Source organism: Littorina saxatilis, linkage group LG5 (assembly GCF_037325665.1).
Source record: "Littorina saxatilis isolate snail1 linkage group LG5, US_GU_Lsax_2.0, whole genome shotgun sequence".
Taxonomy (NCBI): Eukaryota; Metazoa; Mollusca; class Gastropoda; order Littorinimorpha; family Littorinidae; genus Littorina; species Littorina saxatilis.
The window spans coordinates 11,497,158-11,517,789 of record NC_090249.1 but is presented as its reverse complement, the minus strand read 5'-3'; the positions used below and the strand labels follow the sequence as shown (position 1 = coordinate 11,517,789).

Sequence of the window (20,632 nt, the reverse complement as noted above, 5' to 3'; positions counted from 1 at the left end):
CTCATTCTGAAAGTAAAGCATCTTTTGATTATATTTGTTTGCCTTCTTGTCGTATATGCAAACATTTGCATTTGTAAGAGTTTCGTCTCATTTAGTTTTCTTTGCATTTGTTTTAATGCAAAATTAGCCTCGCAGTAAATCTATATGTGTGTACAACATGGCGCCTGCACGGGATGTTTTGGCTCAGTCGGACTTTCCTTTATATGCCGTACAAGCGCTTGGCAGCACACATTTTCTTGTGGCTGGAGGAGGAGGTCAAGCAAAAACTGGAGTCCCCAATGTTATAGTAAATATGCCTGATTTGTACTCCTATATTTGCATTTAACAAGATTGCAGCTGTTCAAAGATCTTGGCAGTTTTGCTTATTACTGCCACTGCGAGTGTCGCACTTCCTACTTGCACCAATACCAGCCTGTTGTACTCTACTAGAGATATGCGGCAAGCGGCATGTGTTGAAAAGCGCGAGGTGCTGGTAGTTCCACAAACCCATTTAACTTTTTGGCAAATAAGAACAAGCAAGGGAGTTTTTCAGAATCAGACGGGAGAAACTCAGAAAGCTATGCTGCATGATGATGAACTTCATGAACTTGATGAACTTGGATGAAGTCAAACTTACTAAGGGTTAAAGTGGTGCTCCACAGGTGACATTTTTTGGGGCACGAGAGGAGTGTGAGGCAGTGTTGTTGCCAGAATCAGGATAAGAGGTCAGTTGGACCTGGATTGAAAATATGTATGGGTCAAAATGTCCTGGCTTGAAAACAAAACAAACAAAAACAACAACCCAACAACAACAACATCAAGAAACATGTTCAGTCAGAAGACCTCCTAGTCATATCATAGTTTTTTAACATGTAGTCCTGAGTCCTATATATAGTACTAGATGATTACCCGCTTCGCCGGGATGATCGCGTTCGCCGGCTTCTATGAATAGCCGGCTTCGCCGGGAAGAAGAAGAGCCGAATACCCGGCTTTGCCGGGTGAGTGGCGCACCGTACGCGATTGACGCCACACGAAGGAAGGGAGATAAACGTGCAAAACACTGGAGAAGATAAGGAAGAGTTACTGGGAATGGATGTACAAAAAAACCAAAATCGGTTCAGCGCTGCGCGCTGAGAGCACGTGTTGAAAATTTTCATCGACCAGATCGTGTCCGGGGTCTACCTGAATATGGCCACCAAATTTGAAGCAGATCCATCGAGAACTTTGGCCGTGCATGGCGAACACACAGACAGACAGACACACACACAAGCCGTATATAGATATACTAGAGGAATACCCGGCTTCGCCGTGTGAATCGCGAGACAGAGACAGACAGCGTGGCGGTTTGCCGTCTTAGAGCACGTGTGAACATTTACATCCACCAGTGTGCCCACTCAAAGGAAGGCAAGAACATTCAGAGAGACAAAAGCAGCCAGACCCCATCACAAACAGAACTCTACAATCCACAGGTGTTGCCTCCACACACACACACACACACACACAGAAGCCGTATATATCTATCTATATATATAAATATATAGAGATAGATGACAGTGGATTTTTCGATAAATAGATTCGATCTTTGCACTTTTACAGTGAGGACAACTTACGGGTACATGCAAGGAAAGCCCACAACTTCTAAGGCGAACAACTCTGCAGAGTCTGCTGTGAAGGGTGACGGTAGTCTCCCTGTCACACTCGACCCCCTTTGAATGAACTTTGTCCCCAAAGTTCCGAAACATGGACCCGCCAGGTTGGTGGAATGGGACAGCTCGAAAATGATTCAGTGGCCTGAATATTTCCTGTCGAGTCCCATCCCTGTCGACGACGTCAAATGTAACCGAGTGCCGAAACACCACAATCACCTCTGAAGGCGAAGTCCTTTCAAGGAGGATTGAGAATTTTAGAGCTTATTTCAAAGCCCTATATTATCTGTTGTGGCTTCTCAAAGGCCAGAACATACACACAGACAAAAGCCTGCCAGACCCCATCACAAACAGAACTGTACAATCCACAGGTGTTGCCTCCACACACACACACACACACACACAGAGAAGCCGTATATATATATATGTATATCTATATCTATAAATATATAGAGATAGATGACAGTGTATTTTTCGCGTGGCTATAAATTGATTCGACCGTTGCACTTTTACAGTGAGAACAACTTACGGGTGCAAAGAAAGCGTTCTGGACAGTGCAGTGACATTCTAAAAATAGTAACGTAGTAACGGGAATATGGATTGACGCTAAAAATAGTAACGTAGTAACGGGAATATGGATTGACGCCACACGAAGGAAGGGAGGTAAACGCTGAAAACACTGGAGAAGATAAGGAAGAGTTACTGGTAGTGGATCCAGACAAAAAAACCAAAATCGGTTCAGCGCTGCGCGCTGAGAGCACGTGTTGAAATATCTCATCGACCAGGTTGTGTCCCGGGTGTACCTGAATATGGCCACCAAATTTGAAACAGATCCATGGAGAACCTTGGCCGCGCATCGCGGACAGACACACAGACACAAGTCGTATATATATATATATATATAATATGTATCGTAGGTACCATTAGCACTGCTGTTTACTTCAGCATAGGATCTATTAGTCCACTATCTCCCAATTAGTAAGGGAGTGAAAAGATTATCCAAGATACTTGATCAAGGAAAAAGGACAGTTTGAAAAAAAAGATAAGGGATTATTCTTACATCGTAAAAAAAACCGCAACCTTATCTTTTTTTCAAACTGTACATTTTTCTTGATCAAGTATCTTGGATAATCTTTTCACTCCCTCACTATGTTATGACCGCAAAGCATAAAGGTCACCTGTAGTTTAAACAGGACTACTACTAGGATTCAAAGGTTAATTAAAAACAATAAAGTACTAAGTAGTCATTTTCAGCATTATAGTCTGTCATTTATAAATTGTTCTTTTATAAGACCTTAGTGTTGGGTCGGTAGCTTCTGATCTGAGTTCGACCCCCCAGGCCGGTGTCTAAAAAAGTTAAGCTCAATCTGCAATCTGATGTTGGTTTGTTAACTTTTGGGGGGAGCAAAACCAGGTATTGAGATTTGAGTAATTTTTTTCATTTTTATTACTTTATTGTCCCATCGCTGGGAAATTCGGGTCGCTTCCTCCCAGTGGAAAGCTAGCAGCAACGGAGTCGCGCTACCCAGGTGTTTGCGTGTTTAGGTGTATTCAGCCACCTGCACTTATGGCAGAATGACCAAGGTCTTTTACGTGTCTGGGTGGTGACACGGGGGTGGGACATGGCTTCCGTCTCTGGGTCTGCACATAAGTTGACCCGTGTCCGTCCCGGCCCGAATTCAAACCTGCGACCTTCCGATCACAAGTCCAGTGCTCTACCAACTGAGCTAGCGGGCCGCCATAGGGATTGTTCAACAGCGGCTGTTCACTTTCATCAACCAATCTTTTTACATTTAGTCAAGTTTTGACTAAATGTTTTAACATAGAGGGGGGAATCGAGACGAGGGTCGTGGTGTATGTGTGTGTGTCTGTCTGTCTGTGTGTGTGTGTAGAGCGATTCAGACTAAACTACTGGACCGATCTTTATGAAATTTGACATGAGAGTTCCTGGGTATGATATCCTCAGACGTTTTTTTCATTTTTTTGATAAATGTCTTTGATGACGTCATATCCGGCTTTTCGTGAAAGTTGAGGCGGCACTGTCACGCTCTCATTTTTCAACCAAATTGGTTGAAATTTTGGTCAAGTAATCTCCGACGAAGCCCGGACTTTGGTATTGCATTTCAGCTTGGTGGCTTAAAAATTAATTAATGACTTTGGTCATTAAAAATCTGAAAATTGTAAAAAAAAAAATGTTTTTATAAAACGATCCAAATTTACGTTCATCTTATTCTCCATCATTTTCTGATTCCAAAAACATATAAATATGTTATATTTGGATTAAAAACAAGCTCTGAAAATTAAAAATATAAAAATTATGATCAAAATTAAATTTTCGAAATCAATTTAAAAACACTTTCATCTTATTCCTTGTCAGTTCCTGATTCCAAAAACATATAGATATGATATGTTTGGATTGAAAACACGCTCAGAAAGTTAAAACGAAGAGAGGTACAGAAAAGCGTGCTATCCTTCTCAGCGCAACTACTACCCCGCTCTTCTTGTCAATTTCACTGCCTTTGCCATGAGCGGTGGACTGACGATGCTACGAGTATACGGTCTTGCTGCGTTGCATTGCGTTCAGTTTCATTCTGTGAGTTCGACAGCTACTTGACTAAATGTTGTATTTTCGCCTTACGCGACTTGTTTAAGTTTCACCTAGTTAGCACAAATATTTGCATAATTATACTTGATTTGTGTACTTTCACCTGCTCAAGTGACCTCGTCCTGCTTACATGAAAGAATCACACAAAAGAGCTTGTATTGTTCAAAGTAAAATGTATTCTTAAAGTCAGCTATCTTCCTCTGTTTCAGGAAATCTTTGAGCTGAAACAAAGAGAGGACAAAGTGTTGGCCTCCAGTATCTGTCGACATGACACAGGAACAGATGCCGTCATGAACTGTGCATCTTTCTACGATGGCAGAAATCATTTCATCGCTTGTGGGCAGGAGGAGAAGTGTCACCTGTACTCTGTTAAATACAAAGTTATAACACCAAAGAAGGAAAGCTCAGGTGTGTATGATCACATGTTCACAAGTTTTGTGTAATTGTGTACATGTATGTACATTTGTGTACATGAACGAAAAGATACGAATGACATTTCCATGCTAACTCAAATGGCCATAAATTTTGTCTTAGTTTCATTATCGTTTTTCTCCGCCTTTTTCTGATTCCAGCAAAAATGCATACTGTTTCTTATGTCACATTTGAGAGACACTGCTAAGACATACTTACCCCTCCACTCCACTGCTTCTCTGGTACTTTGTACAGTATTGAGAAAAGTAAAACATAAAAGCATGATAGTTCATACCTATACCAGACTGGTGTGGTGGTAAGACGTCGGCCTCCTAATTGGGAGGTCGTGAGTTCGAATCCAGGTCGCTGCCGCCTGGTGGGTTAAGAGTGGAGATTTTTCCGATCTCCCAGGTCAACTTAGATACCTATACCTATTACCTAGGCTAACCATGCATGACAGGTCTGGGATGTTTGCAGAAACAAACACAGGGGACGCCAAGAAGAGGAAAGGCAAAGCAGACAAAGACGACAAAGCCAACAGTGAGAAGAAAGCAGACGCCAATAGTAAAACACCAAATGGTACCAAGCAGCTGACCTTTGAACTGGAGTGCTTGAAATCAGTGCAGACAGACTTTGAAAAAGACGGAGGTTTTCAGAAAGTCGTGCGGTTCAGTCTGGACCGCACACTGGTGATCACTGGGGGCGCTGAGGGTTTCCTTCGGCTTTGGAAGGTAAGTTTTGTTTGTTCATTTTAGTCAGTCTTTGTTTTGTTTTGATGTAGATAGATAAGGGGTAGGTGTCTGTGCTACGCTGTAGAAGGTTCCTTCTCTCCTTCCACCCCCCCACCCCCAAGTTGATTTGTACAAGGAGGCAAATAATGTTGAATAGGGATAATTGTCTCCTTCCTTTCTGGTTGTTAAAGAGTTGGGTTCTTTATTTTTAGATTTGGGTTGTATGGAGCTTACTGTGTAAAAAAGAAAGTGCCAACCACAGCACACTTGGAGAATTGTTAGCCAAGGCCAGGATTGGAAGTGAAATAATGGCAACTATACTTCAAGATTCTGGTTCTGGTATAGTATGTCGCAGGAGCCAAGTTGGCTATATATGCGACGGGACTGGTGGGCGCAGCGGCCTAAAAAGAGGAGGAGGGAGGAGGGAGGTTTCCTACGGCAGTAGAAAAGGCTTTTGCTGATGTGCAGCCTATCACCTCCTCGCTTAGATGGTTCCACTCCTGAGCTGTCTTTACAAAAAATGAGTGTCTGAACAGTTCAGTTCGGCAGTGTGGTATGATTAGGCCTTTAGAGTTGTTGATGGCCTGCCTCTCGATCACATTGTTGGAACTGTAGTCGCTAAACTGTGTTGGCTTCACCCTCCTGCGGGTCTGTTTTGCAGGGGTGATGAAGTTTTCGGGGGGGAGTGCTGGTATCTGCCCTGTGGATATTTTGAACAGTGTTGTGAGTCTATGTTGGCGCCGTCGTTCTTGGAGTGTTGTGAGCTCGAGGTCCTTTAGCATCTTGGTGACAGAGCCAGGCTCTCTAGACTTATAGTCCTTGGTGATGAACCTGGCTGCTCTGTGTTGTACGCGCTCCAGTCGTTCGATGTCTTGCTTCAGGTGGGGATCCCATACAACTGCAGCATACTCTAGGGTTGATCGTACCAGGGCAATGTATGCTGTGCGTCTGCAGGTCTGTGGGCAGATACACGTACAAGGGAAGGGAGTTAAAGTACTAAAAAAGAAGGAACTTTTAGATTGCCTCCCTTGGTAGGAAACGGCCCCTGGGCTCTAGTTTCCTCTAAATGATTCCAAGTTTATGCAGGCCTTGCTCGTAGTAATGAAAGCAAAAGCATTGAATTATTGTGGAAAGGCATTTGTTTTTTCCCCTTCATTTAATCTGCTGTGAAGTGTTTGCTGGGAGAGCTGCAGATGTGTTGCAAGTGACATTTTACATTGAAAACCAGTGTTTTAATAACTGTGTGCTACTGCATTTTCCATTGACCTTGTGCAGTATCCAGAGATGAAAATGGCATATGAAACGAAGGCACACAAAAGTGACATTGATGACTTAGACATCAGCCCTAGTGGCGACAAAGTAAGTGGCTTTATAATTTCGTACATTCAGAGAAAGAAAGATGACTTGAAATTGTTTGTAATAAAAAAAGTGTGTCCATTGTTGAGAGAGAGGGAGAGCATGCCTGTGTGTGTGTGTGTGTGTTTATGTGAGTGTCTGTTTGTTAGTGTGTGTACGTGCATGTGTGTCTGCACGAGTGTGTATGTTTTGTGGGGTAATGTAAGTTAAAAGTTGTGTCTTGTATTTTCTTGATCTACAGTCCATGTACATGTTATTTTACTACTAAAAGTAGGAGCAATAGTTTGAACGCTGAAGAAGAAGAAGTTTGAACATGTTTTCATCGTAAGTGGTTTTATGGTTGATTTATAAAGTGACAATGCATTTGCATTTTGGGTTCTTTATTTTGGTAGGTTTTTGTCTAAACTAAGGAACAAAGAAAACGTTTTTTTCAATTTTACTTTTGTCTGCAAAATTACGCCAGTTTAAAGTTTATAATTACCTGTCTTTTCCAGATAGTGACAGTATCAAGAGACAACACTGGGTGTGTGTGGAATACCAAGAACGGCACGAAACACAGCGACTTGGTGTGGGACTACTCTGAGGCAGCGCAGTACAGATACAGATGTTGCAGGTAAGCGCAAATACAACAGGCAGAGATCCTGCGCGAAAAAACTAGAAAGTATTTGATGAATTCTCAGTAGCCTAGTCTTGAAATGGCTGTTAGTGTTAAGCTTTGTCTTGACATTTATTAAGAACAATTGAACCTGCTCTGGGGACCACCTCTCAGTGGAGACCACCTGCGACCACTTAAGGTCGGTCCCTTGGTTGGTCGTTATTGACACGTTAGACATAGAAAACTTTATTATATCAAATGAGAAATGAATGCGTGGTGTATGCATATATTTCACATACAACATAAAACGTAACAACATAAAACAATAAATTCAGTTTTGCACTCACAATAAAAATACTTATTATAATCATCTAAACTCATATCCTCTCATAATAGTTAATTTCAGTAATCCCCTCTCTCTCTCTCTCTCTCTCTCTCTCTCTCTCTCTGTGTCTGTCTGTCTGTCTGTCTGTCTGTCTCTCTCTCTGTCTCTCTCTCTCTCTCTCTCTCTCTCCCCCCCCCCCCCCCCCCCCCCCCCCCCCCGGCTGTAGATTGGTGGTGGTACTCTCAGGATCAAATCAAAGCATCATGGTTTTCTTTGTTAACTTTGTGTTGTGTTGAACTGGTCATAGCTTCACGGAGAAGTAAGGGAACCTGGATTAACATTTACACTTCTAGCTTTGAGTGCAATCATTTTTGAGTCACTTGAGAAAAAGTGACTCTATGTAATCGGTCAGTGTTAGTCTGTCCGGCCGGCCGGCCGTCCGGCCGGCCGTCCGGCCGGCCGTCCGTAGACACCACCTTAACGTTGGACTTTTCTCGGAAACTGTCAAAGCGATCGGGCTCATATTTTGTTTAGTCGTGACCTCCAATGACCTCTACACTTTAACGATGGTTTCGTTGACCTTTGACCTTTTTCAAGGTCACAGGTCAGCGTCAAAGGAAAAATTAGACATTTTATATCTTTGACAAAGTTCATCGGATGTGATTGAAACTTTGTAGGATTATTCTTTACATCAAAGTATTTACATCTGTAGCCTTTTACGAACGTTATCAGAAAAACAAGGGAGATAACTAGCCTTTTCTGTTCGGCAACACACAACTTAACGTTGGGCTTTTCTCGGAAACTATAAAAGTGACCGGGCTCAAATTTTATGTGAACGTGACTCATTGTGTTGTGAATAGCAATTTCTTCCTGTCCATCTGATGCCTCATATAATATTCAGAACTGCGAAAGTGACTCGATCGAGCGTTTGCTCTTCTTGTTGATTTTTGCTGTTTGTTCTTCTGGTTTGGTTTGACAGAGAACCAGAAGGAGAAATACAACCTGTATACTTACCCCAGCCAGGTTAATCATGACTCTGGTGTTTACCTATTTCATGGACAGAGAACGAGAGGTACAAAATCTTCAACCACTTTTTGTCATTTACATGTACCTGTGTACCTGTGGCAGGTATGGCTTGACAGAGAACCAGAGGTACAAAGTCTTCAAACACTTTTTGTCATTTACATGTACCTGTGTACCTGTGGCAGGTATGGTTTGACAGAGAACCAGAGGTACAAAGTCTTCGACCACTTTTTGTCATTTACATGTACCTGTGTACCTGTGGCAGGTATGGTTTGACAGAGAACCAGAGGAAAAAAGTCTTCAACCACTTTTTGTCATTTACATGTACCTGTGTACCTGTGGCAGGTATGTTTTGACAGAGAACCAGAGGTACAAAGTCTTCAACCACTTTTTGTCATTTACATGTATCTGTGTACCTGTGGCAGGTATGTTTTGACAGAGAACCAGAAGTACAAAGTCTTCCACCACTTTTTGTCATTTACCTGTACCTGTGTACGTGTGGCAGGTATGGTTTGACAGAAAACCAGAGCTACAATGTCTTCCAACCCGTTTTTGCGCCATATTTGTGTCATTTAGTGATTTACATGTTCTCAATTACTGTGTGTGTGTGTGTGTCAGGTACGGTTCGATAGAGAACAAGAAGGACAAGTTCAACCTCTACACTGTCAGCATCCCCATCAAACGCTCCAGCAGCAACCCCCAGCCCTGCTTTATCTTGATGTGGGACAAGGACACCTTCAAGGTCAAAAGGGGAACCAATGCAGGCACTGAGGTGTTATCTGCCCTGGCTGTCAGGTAACTCACCATTTTGGCAGGATTACATTTCTTTTTGTTTTCTTGCGAGTGTGCGCTGATTTGAGCAGCAAGCTGGCAAGCGGTGTTTACGCGCTATAACGCAATTGTGGCATTCAAATGGCAGTATTTTACCATCCTGTTTGCTGAAATATGTATGCAAAGTAGAAAAGAGGGAATGCACAAGTCATTTGAATCTGAGAAACAAAGGATGCAAGCACTCTAAATGCATATGACAATTGCAACAAGAGTAAGTGAGAGTTGTTCAGAACCAATCTCCTAGATTCTGAGCGAATAAGAAGCATTGAAATGAACAAGTGACTTTCATCCTCATTTTACTCATTGTCTCCCAGGTACGGATATATCCGTACCCACTCATATGGCTCTATCTGACTAGGTATGGATATATCCGCTCAGACTGTTAACTTCAGTCGCTTCCTGTAACGTCGATCTAACGCCTGCATTCCAGCGTGTTAATACACAGTTTCTACACAGTTACTATAATTTTGAGTGACCTGCTGCAGCACAGCTGGTCTTGGCTAACATAGGTCACTGTATTAGGTGGGGTAGAAAGTGTTAAGAGCCATTAGGTTTGAAGATTGGTTGAGACCTGTAGAAGCTGGATAAGATCAATCAAACACACAAACAAAGAACGGAGCAAAATAAAACTGCTGTTGCAGACAATATGTAACCCCACTCATAAATGCGAAGCGCTTACTCACAAAATATGGATACAGAATCAGCCTGTATTCAGTTTGTCAGTGTTGAGCTAACTAGAATAGACGGATTTCGGAAATAACTGTCAGGTTTATATGTGTTGGGGAAGAGTGAAGACCCAAAACCTCTGACAAACATTGGAGGGGCCAATCACTAGCGAGGGGTGTGTCGGAAACACGTGGACAGGAGCTTCTGTTGCCTTTTGATCTATTCTAAAATGTTGGAATGTCTAGACATTTATTTTGAAAGTACATAATGTACTGTTTGTGATGCACTTTTTATGAAAGAAAACATGGGACTCTTTGAATGATTGATGTCTTGTAAAACATGTTTCTGTTGTTTTGATTGTGTTCAGTGACGATGGTGTCTACCTGGGTGTGGGTTCAATATCGGGGAGTGTTTCAGTCTACATTTCCTTCAGCCTTAAGGTGAGTGCACATTTTCCATGACTCATTACCTAGATTCGACACATGAAAATAAGTAGAAGGAGTTTCAACCAATGAAAAAAGAATGGCTGGGTAGCCCAAGTCTGTGAAAATATCACTACTTTTTAGTGTTATAATTATGGGCTGCAGACAGGCAGTTTCAGGGCTCCCCAAACTGTGAGTTTCTGTGTCCTTTAACTACTGGTAACCAAAAATAAACCCGTACTAGAAACGCCTGTGAAGGCATTTTTACATACAAAAATGAACACACAGACACAAAAACATATACACAAACATTTCTGTACACCCATCCCCCACAGGCACACACAGACACAGACACACACGTAGACAGGCACAGGCACATGATACATGCACTCACATACAGTGCCCGCATACCTGTCACGTTTCACTATATCACTTAAGGTGATTATGAAACGGTTAGTTACTACTAACTAACTAACCACACCACGATCCACTCTCGCAGTCATACAATTAAATAGAGACAACAAAAGTATAAGTTTCAGACGCCTGTTTATGTAAAAACTCGCCACCTCCCTCGAGACTTCACTCAAAATATGTTCTTTTACGTTCACAAAACGTAAAAACCAATGGTCACTGACAAAATGCCAGTTAGAATATAGAAAATTATAGTAACACGCTGATCCCGTGTAAAGATAAGAAAATACGACTGTTCTGCTCCAAAAGTGCTAGTTCATGCAGGTGTCACACACCCCACGTCGTCACTACTCGAATATAATCACAGATAGCATAAATGACAACGGTGGTCAACGGGGTGCATAAGACATGGTGCACTTAGCTTTCTTTGGCCACTGGGTGGACGGCCTGTAATTAGTCTTTTTAGCCTCCACAACTGCTCCGTCGAATGAAGTGCTGGTTAGCGTGGTGACGAAGCAGGGAACTGTGGAGGCATCAGGCGCCGCACCCAGTCGCTGGTTAGCTGGTTAGCCGGTTCGCTGGTTAGCTGGTAAGCCGGTTCGCTGGTTAGCCGGTTTGCTGGTTAACACGTCTGCAGCTAGCAGTGTCCCGCAAAAGGCAGCTGAACAGAAGTTAGGAAAAGGCTGCAAACAGAAAGCATCGGTGCACTAAACATGTCAGCTACCCCTCACCCTCCACCTTTAAACATGTCATCTTTACATATCTCATCGAGCACGTGGGCCTGCACAAATGGACTTTTCACAACAACAAAACAGCCGTTTTCCGTCCTTCTCTCCCTATCTGCAAAAACCATTTACAGATTAGTATTTTAGCGTCACAGAGAGCAAATTATGCGCTAACTTGGAAAGAACAACAGAGAGTATTTCATTCCACAAACACAGACTCGTCAACAGCGTTAAATAATGATTAAATTACATATTCTTACTCCGAGTCACATATTAGCATTGACGCAGTCGAGATGCTAGGTAGACTGAAAAAACGCTATCCCGTCTATAGTATAAGGGAAGCAACCCAAGCAAAAAAGTAGCAAGCTTGCTACCCTGGGTTGCCTCCCGTAGCGTGCATCACGCCACAGATCTCGTACCCAATACGAGACACCCTCATTCGACATCTTTCAGCCAGAGAGACAGGTCGTGCTTGATTTCGCTCCTAGGCTGTTGTTTGCTGTCTGCTTGACACCCACCAGCCTCGGCTCCCCGTCTGCTCATAGCTGTTTCTAACGGTGAGATTGTTCCATTTTGTTGTTGTTTGCTTTGCCATTCTGCTGAGAATTTTCTCGTCCGCGGACTTGTGAATTTTGCTCGGTAGTTTGTTGCTGTGGCCGCCATTTTGGTCGCCATTTTTCGCTTACACGTGGTGTTTTTTGCTGGTTAGTTTGGGTCCGTGCTCGGACTTTTAGCGTCGACCAGTAGCACTATTACCTGCTTGTAACTTGTACTTTGTGCTAGTTTATTCTGCTGAAGTTTTAACGTCCTAGAGACTTGTGTATTTTCAGTAGTTTGTTTTCTCGCGTGACAGCATGTCTGATAGTGAGAAAAAGCGAGCGGCTAAGGCCGAGAGTAAGGGCAAAGGCCCTGGCAAACCTAAGTCCTCGGCTTCTACTTCTTCGGCTAGGAACCCCACGGTTCACGTTTCTGACCCGAAGACTAACTTCGTTTTTTTTTTTTTTTTCGGTGCCCATTTCGGCGCCGGAGGAAACTTCGTCTGGCTCGCGGGCGGCGGGCATTACCGCTACCACGTCCGTTTCGAACCCGGCGCCTGTGCCGGAGGCTGGCACTCTTGTGGCTAGCCTTTTGTCCTCTTTGCTTCCAGAAATTGAGATGGCGCGGACGGACCCTGTTTCCAGCTCTGCCTCCCTCCCGGGGGTGTGCGACCCTCGGTCGTTGGCTTCCTGTGTTCCTGTTGTTTCCGGATCACCTGTCCAGCCTGCTGGCTTCGGCGTTGGTGCTGGAGGCGGTGAACAGGGAGGCGTTTCTCTTCTCGGCCGGCGCTCGGTGGCTACCGCTTGCGGGAGTGCACCTGAGCAGGTCCCTTTTGGGATACGGTCGTCACAAGGTATGTGCTCGCAGCAGCCGTCCGCGGCAGCTGCACTTCCGGCTCCGGCCGGAAGTAGTGGTTCACTGGACAGCGGACAGACCATGGTCCCTGCCGGTTTGAGCTACGAATTACGTAAGCAGCCGTCCGCGGCAGCTTCCCTTCCGGCTCCGGCCGGAAGTAGTGGTTCACTGGACAGCGGACAGACCATGGTCCCTGCCGGTTTGAGCTACGAATTACGTAAGCAGCCGTCCGCGGCAGCTTCCCTTCCGGCTCCGGCCGGAAGTAGTGGTTCACTGGACAGCGGACAGACCATGGTCCCTGCCGGTTTGAGCTACGAATTACGTAAGCAGCCGTCCGCGGCAGCTTCGCTTCCGGCTCCGGCCGGAAATGTTGGTTCACTGGTTTGCGGACAGCCCATGGTCCCTTCCGGTTCGAGCCTTGCCCTGCTACAGCAGCCGTTTCCGGCAGCTGCTCTTCCTGCCTGGGCAGGAAATGTAGGTCAAACGGGTCGTGCACAGTCATCTGTCACTTCCGGTTCCGGCCTAGGGCTTCCGGGTTGTGGCTTGCAGACTCCTCAGCACCAGCTATGGCATAGTTCTGCTGTTGCGTCGGCACTCCCTGCTCCTCCCGGCTTTTCCGGTTCGGTTCCCGCTGCTTCCGTTGTGTCGCCGGTGAATTTCGAATACGGTGGTTCTCCTGGGCATACAGGCTTTTTGCCTCTGTTGGGACAGCAGCAGCCACCCACTTCGGTGGTGGCCGCTAGCTCCTCTCTTCAGCTGCCTTCGGTCGTTGGTGACTCTCATCTTTCTCTTAGTCAGGGGTGCGAGTTTCATCGATGGCCAACAGGATGGGCGTTCGGCTTACGGCCTTCCCTCGCAGCGTCATTTGTCGGGTTCTTTTGGCTATGAGCCGTCCCCTTCAGGTGGCGTTTCGGACTTCGGGTCCGTGTACGAGGAGCAGCTGCCTTCGGCGGCTCTGGCCAGCTTCCGAATTTACGTCAGCAGTCGTTCGCGGCAGCCGCTTCCAGCTCCGGCCGGAAGTAGAGGTTCACTTGCTAGTGCACAGACTACTGTCACGTCTGGCTCGAGCCTTGTCCTATGACAGCGGTCGCCCGCGACAGCTGTTCTTCCGGTTCCGACCGGAAGTGTAGGTTCACTGGTTAGTGCACAGGCTACTGTCACGTCCGGTTCGAGCCTTGCCTTACGTCGGCAGTCGTACGCGACAGCGGCACTTCCGGTTCACGGAAGTAGTGCCTCGTTGGAAGGTGGACAAATAATGATCCCATCCGGCTTGAGCTGCGCTATACGTAAGCAGTCGTCCGCGACAGCTTCTCTTCCGGCTCCGGCTGGAAATGTTAGTTCATCGGGGTGTGGGCAGCCCATGGCCCTTTCCGGTTTGAGCTTTGCCCTTTGCACGGCAGCCATTTCCGGCAGCTTCGCTTCCGGCCTTGGCAGGAGGGTAGGTCAAGCGGGTAGTGCACAGGTTACTGTCACTTCCGGTTCTGGCCTACGGCCTACCTTTGGGTTCCGAGCTTCAGCTCGTAGGTGGCTCAGCACCAGCTTTGGCATAGCGCTGCTGTTGCTGCCGCACTTCCGGCTCCTCCCGGATTTTCCGGTTCAGTTCCCGCTGCTTCCGTTTGGTCGCCGGTGAATTTCGAACAAGGCTTGCCCTATGGGCATACGGGCTTCTTGCCTCTGTTGGGACAGCAGCATCCACACACTCCGGTGGTGGCCGCGAGCTCCTCTCTCCCACTTTCCTTGGTTTTGATTCCTCTCATCCTCCTCTCAGTTAGGGAATGAGCACAATCGATTGCCAACAGGAAGGACTTCGGTCGGCAAAGAGGAAGCAGCTACTTCTGGTTTGAAGAATCGCCCTTAGTAGCTTTTCGCCTTTTTGCCTTTTCGCCGAGCCCCCCTCTTCGACAGGGGGTGGCCTCCGGCGTCGGTTTCGTTGCTGGTTCCTCAGGGTTCAGCTTCGGAGCTGGCATCGGAATGCCTTGCCGCTCCTGCGCAGGCTTCCTCCTTCGTGCCCTTAGCGGACCAGAGGAAGTTGCCTTGGCCAAGGTCGTCTCGTAGCTGCCTGTTGGCCTTTCCCCGTCCGCGTGCACCGTTTTTCGGTCACGCCGGAACTTCTTTCGCTTCTTACGAAGCCGTTGAGGAAGGATTCGGTTCTGCCGTTCTATGGGCAGAATCTCCTATTCTCTGAGGAAGGGGGCTGACAACTTTTGGAACTCAGTTCCATTTCCGAGACTCTCCTGCGGGCGCTTTCTCGCGCTCTGGCAGATTCCTTGGCGCCCTTTCCCCTTAGTAAAGGGCAGGACGCGGAGGAAGTGTCTCACGCCTCTCCACACTTACAAGGGTGAACGAGGCACAGATGAGGCTGTCCTCTCTGCGCTATTTCCATGCGGTCTCGTGCGGAAGGGACTTGTTTCTTGCCCACTCCCGGTTTTCTGAGGAGTCGACAAGGAACATTCTCAGTTCGTCATCCTTGGTGGACGGTCTCTCTCCGGCAGCCTGGCCTCTCATGCCAGAAGCAGGGGATTGAGACCAACAGAGAACAGCGGTTCCCTTCTTTTGAGCTTCAATTTGAAAGCAGCAAAAGCAGGCCGCTCCTAAGCAGGCCATACCTAGCGGACTCAGCCTAAGCGGCCTACGTCCTCAGCTCAGGTGAGATTGTTTCTTTCACAGCCGTCATAGGACGCTGGGTTTTTGAAACAACAGCCGGCCTTAGGGCTTCGGGGTTTTAGCCTCGGCGGGAGCAACAGCCATTTCATCCGTTGGAGGTGGTGGTGGTTGTTTTCCTTGTGCTTGTGGCTTCGGGCTTCGACATTCTTTCTCTTTCCCAGCGTATGGGTGCTGAGAGGTCGATTTCCGTTTAAAGGGGGGTTTCTGCCTTTGGGCTTCCCCGTTTTCTCTTGCCACCAGCTTCTGGACTTGGTCCAGGTTTGTCTTTCGCCGAGTCTGACTTTGTCTTTCTCTAGCGATCAGACGCGTTCTGGTGTTTCGTCCAAACTTAAGGTTCACTTGAGTTGGCCTCGGAAGTAACATTCAGATTTTCCTGAGGGTGCATTGTCTGGGCAACGCATGTTTGAGAAGTCATTCTTGGCTTGTCACTTTTTCTCAGGTTTTTTGGCTACTCCTCCCCTTTGTGGGCAGAGGTCTAGCTAATGTTCCAGTTTTCTCGGTGCTGGCCTCTAGGCCAGCATCTTTTTCGGCGGCCGAAACTTTTGGTTTCTGACTGTGCCTGTGTACTTTGAGTACTTTGGCGCAATGGCCGGCCTACGGGCAGCAAGGCTCTCGGCCTTAGCCTGTGTTATAGTCTCCTGCCTGTCGTGTTGCGACTTTGGCAATTGGTTCTTGTGACTGCGGATTTCGTCTCTTCCTCTTCTCCATCATGCTTGCATGATGTGAGTTGGGACGATTTCTGCCGGGTTGGGCTTCCGGCCTGGTCACCCCTTCTTCACTTGCAACTATGACTATTACTGAGAACTCTGGTCTCGGGAGGCTGACGGCTGGTTCGCTTCACAGTTTTCCGTCTTTCTTACCAGCTTCGTCCTTTCTGTTTCGGGTTTTTTGATTCATTTTCAATTACCTACAAGCAGTCTGCTCTGAGATCACGCTGGCTTTCGTCATTTTGTTTCCGGTCTCCGGTCACATTAGGATTTGGCCACTGCGGGTCCGCATTTGCGGTGCTTAGGCACTACCTTAGGTCGCTTCGTCCCCTTTTTTTACCCCTCTCTCTGCTTGCGCAGGGAGGGGCAAGGGACGACTGGTGACCGTCTCCCTTGAGTTTTGCTCATTGAGGTGGACCCTGGTACTTGATACTCAGGCGTCTCTCTCTTTCCGGTTTGGAGTTTGGTCACTCTTCCGGAGCTGACTGTTCTCTCAACGGCCTTTGGGCCTCACTCCATCCCAAAGTTTTCTTACTTTGGCATGGTTGCCTTATGGTCTCAGTGAGGGTCGGTCCTTTTCAGGGCTTAGCCGGCAACCTTACGCACGGATCTTTTCCAGGCCATTAGCATTTCCTTCCATTTAAGGGGGGGGGGGGGGGGGCAGCTTGTCCTTCCCTCTACTTGGTCGGGTTTATCCAAGACTGGGGTCCTTTTCCGGACTGTTTTACGGTTCAGAAAATTGGAAGAAGTGCTGGGCACAGCTTACTGGCTCTCTGAGGTTGTCTTTCGCATTCTTGCCTGAGAGACATCTCGGCTGTCAATCAGGGTGGTTCTCGGTCCGATTCTGTCCTTTGGCAGTGGGCCAGTTCCTGGCAAGGGTTTAGAGTGAGTCAGTGGTTGCTTTCTCACGGGATCCTTTCCTGACTTTTGGCAGTGGGCCAGTTTCTCGGCAAGGGATTTTCTTGCCTTCCGCCTTGTCATAGCTTATGCTATCTTTCCCTCGGCTCGGCCTGAGCTCTTTTCCAGGGCCTTGGCCTTTTTTGCCTATGGGGTTTGGATGATGTCCTGCGCACAGCTTCTGGCGCTAGGATTTTGTCTTATCAGGTTCTGCAGACATTGCTGCCCTCTGTCAGGATGGGTCTCGGCCTGTTCCTTCCTTGGCGGCAGCTGGCTTTTGTCTCTCCAGAACTTTAGAGTGAGTTTGAACTTTTTGATCTTACCCACCACCTTGTTGGAGTTATCTGCTAATATGTGACTGGGAGTAAGAATATGTAATTTAATCGAAAATTTTTAATTAAATTTTCATTTGATTAATATACTTACCCGAGTCACATAGGTAATTCCCTCCCACCTTCCCCGCTTTTAGTTTCTTTGTATTCTAGAAGTCGAATGAGGGTGTCTCGTATTGGGTACGAGATCTGTGGCGTGATGCACGCTACGGGAGGCAACCCAGGGTAGCAAGCTTGCTACTTTTTTGCTTGGGTTGCTTCCCTTATACTATAGACGGGATAGCGTTTTTTCAGTCTACCTAGCATCTCGACTGCGTCAATGCTAATATGTGACTCGGGTAAGTATATTAATCAAATGAAAATTTAATTAAAAATTTTCGATTTATTACCTCTAACAGCCTATGAATGTAGCACTCTCATGGAAGCAAAACCCGCTTCCTCCCTGGAATGGCCTCTGTTCGTCAACAGTGACAACAACATCCAAAAAACCCTTGCCGAATACTTATGCGAAGACCATCGCACGGCGAAGGAAAATTGACGACTCGTCCTCAGCGAACATGTGGCGGTGAGAAGGTGATATCTCGTTGAAGTTCCTCTAGAGTGCCCGAATATTCTATTCGGTGAAGACCCTCATACTCTAGAAACCGCTGTATCGATCCTTCTTCTTCTGCCGCTGAGTGTCAAGTGCCAAGTTACCGTGTCTCAGACAGACAACCTCAGACCTGTTTACACTACACATTGAGCGTAGTAAACTACGATTTTGGTCCCCAAACTACGCAACTACGCATGCTTGTCTTATACTACGCAAACGTTTCGTTTCGACTACACATTTTGACATTTTGAATACGCAAAAACGCGAGCGAGTTCCGATCCATAATTTGTAATAACCGGTTGTGTACTGCGTGCAAAACATGCCCGGCGCCCGCGAGAGTAGCGTAGTCAGTTGGTCTTGCTGCTGTTATAACAACTATCGCGGGCGTTTCAGCACATACTTTTCTGAACGCGGTCACTTCATAGCTCATTCTTTCTGGAGGGAAAAAAATGGCTACAGCAACGAACACGGATTCAGAAGACTTTGGCGATCAACCGCCACGGAGCAAAAAAAAGAAGCTTGGTCAAACTCCCAGCAAGGCTTTTCTGCCAAAGTACTATGAGGAGCATCCATGCCTAGTTTCGTGGAGAAAAGGGAAGCATTTTGCCCACTGCACTGTGTGCAACACGGCTTTTTCAGAGAAGCACAGTGGGCTTTACGACCGTGTAACCGCCACAAGAAAAGCACTTCTCATGAGGAATTCGAGAAATCCCGACCAAAGCAGAGGAAAAATTGGACTGTTTTGTGAAGAAACCCGTGCCAGGGAAAGAAGACCAAGACAAGCTCACTTTTGAGAGATCGGTAACCAGAGCAGAGGCAATGACCTGCCATATTATTATTATTGCCGACGCAAACCTGTTCTGTTTATATGCAAATTTGCCTTCATGTTGATACACATACTCCCAGTCCCTACTTTTTGTGACTTGATGTTCTCAGATTGTCACAGGTCTTGAATAGGGGGTCCCACTGTATATGAACTGCATACCCCTCAACACAGCTTTTTTTTTTAACAAATCATGAAATGTTCCAAACTAGTTAATAATTTTTTTCTTAACAAATAAACTTAAATGCTTGGTTTGTATTTTTGTGGGGGCTTTGTTTGTATTTGTATGAGGAGTATTGTTCACATTGTAATAGTTTTGTTTGGAGTGTTGAGTGTTTGCTTTAGTACGGTATAAGTAACTGTTCTGTTTTGCGGTTTGGGTTGATCAAATTGAAATACTACACATTCACCTGCCAAACTACACATTTGCCTTATTTTCACACCCAAAACTACACATGGTACATTTCAGGGGTAGGCAGGTCTGCAACCTTGACAAAAACACGTGACTAACCTTGTCACATATCAAGTTCAGCTATCCACAATTCTGCCTCGCAAAGCAGAATCGCCCCCGAAAAATCCGTGCGCCACAAAATCCGTGCTCTGCGCTGTCAGCAAAACTCTGCCGTATAGCCCCGACTCACGCACAGGCGCTTTCTGTCGCAATTTGACCAAGAGAAGGCACCCCACTGAGTGACACTTTCTTGGTCTATGTCACTAGATCGTGACAATACCTAATGACCCATCTTTTTCAAACACAGACACAGATGTATGACAGCATCCCAGATTCAACATAACCACTGCCATACATTTTTCAGAAACTGTACCATGTGAAAGAAGCTCACAGCATCTTTGTGACGGGGCTGGAGTTTCTGCCTGCCTCGGAAGCAACGCAGGCCATTGTGGGCCAGCAAGACTTCAGCCTTCTCAGCGTCTCCGCAGACAATACTGTCAGGCTACATCAAGCGCCAGAGAGAGGTAAGCTCAAAGAAGTTGAAATACTTATAATCTTTTATAAGCACAGCAGGTAGGATAGCTGGAAGTCAAATGGCTTGGAGGATGAAGAACCCAAAACTACTTTTAGAAGACTTGTTGTCTCTTGAAAGAGTTGATGAAGTAGAGAGAAGTGTCTGTGGCTCTGTTGTGTGCTGCTGACTGTTTGCAAGGATGCCATGTACTCAAGTTTTATGCTGGATAGAGTAAAAGAATGACTGTTTGAACAATGGTCTGATCGACAACAGACGGTTGGAGTAAATGTGTTTGGTAAAACCTTTGTTCATGGTTGATGTTATCATGCCCATTTTCAAGACTGAAAAGATCAATACAGTGATGGCATATGTGATCGTTTTCTTGGGAAGAAGTGTGTCTTTGCATACATTATGTTTTTGTGAAATGTGGAGTGTTGCAATTGGGTGCAGATACTTGTTTTGTAGTGTTGCATGGCTATACAGGTGTTGGCTACATCTCCACCTTCCACACCCCAAATCTGTGTCATGTACCAG

The 20,632-nt window shown here is 46.1% G+C and overlaps 1 protein-coding gene across 1 annotated transcript in view; it reads left to right on the top strand.

Moving 5' to 3' along the window:
- The first annotated feature begins 140 nt into the window (after window positions 1-140).
- LOC138966285 (guanine nucleotide-exchange factor SEC12-like) overlaps window positions 141-20,632 on the top strand; it is a 24,427-nt gene continuing 3,935 nt past the window's right edge. Inside the window, exons 1-8 of the mRNA XM_070338445.1 lie at window positions 141-286; window positions 4,440-4,638; window positions 5,119-5,372; window positions 6,648-6,731; window positions 7,223-7,341; window positions 9,290-9,466; window positions 10,536-10,608; window positions 19,949-20,108. Of these exons, the coding sequence (XP_070194546.1) occupies window positions 158-286; window positions 4,440-4,638; window positions 5,119-5,372; window positions 6,648-6,731; window positions 7,223-7,341; window positions 9,290-9,466; window positions 10,536-10,608; window positions 19,949-20,108 (1,195 nt within the window). The 5' untranslated portion in view covers window positions 141-157. The remainder of the gene's footprint in view (window positions 287-4,439; window positions 4,639-5,118; window positions 5,373-6,647; window positions 6,732-7,222; window positions 7,342-9,289; window positions 9,467-10,535; window positions 10,609-19,948; window positions 20,109-20,632) is intronic.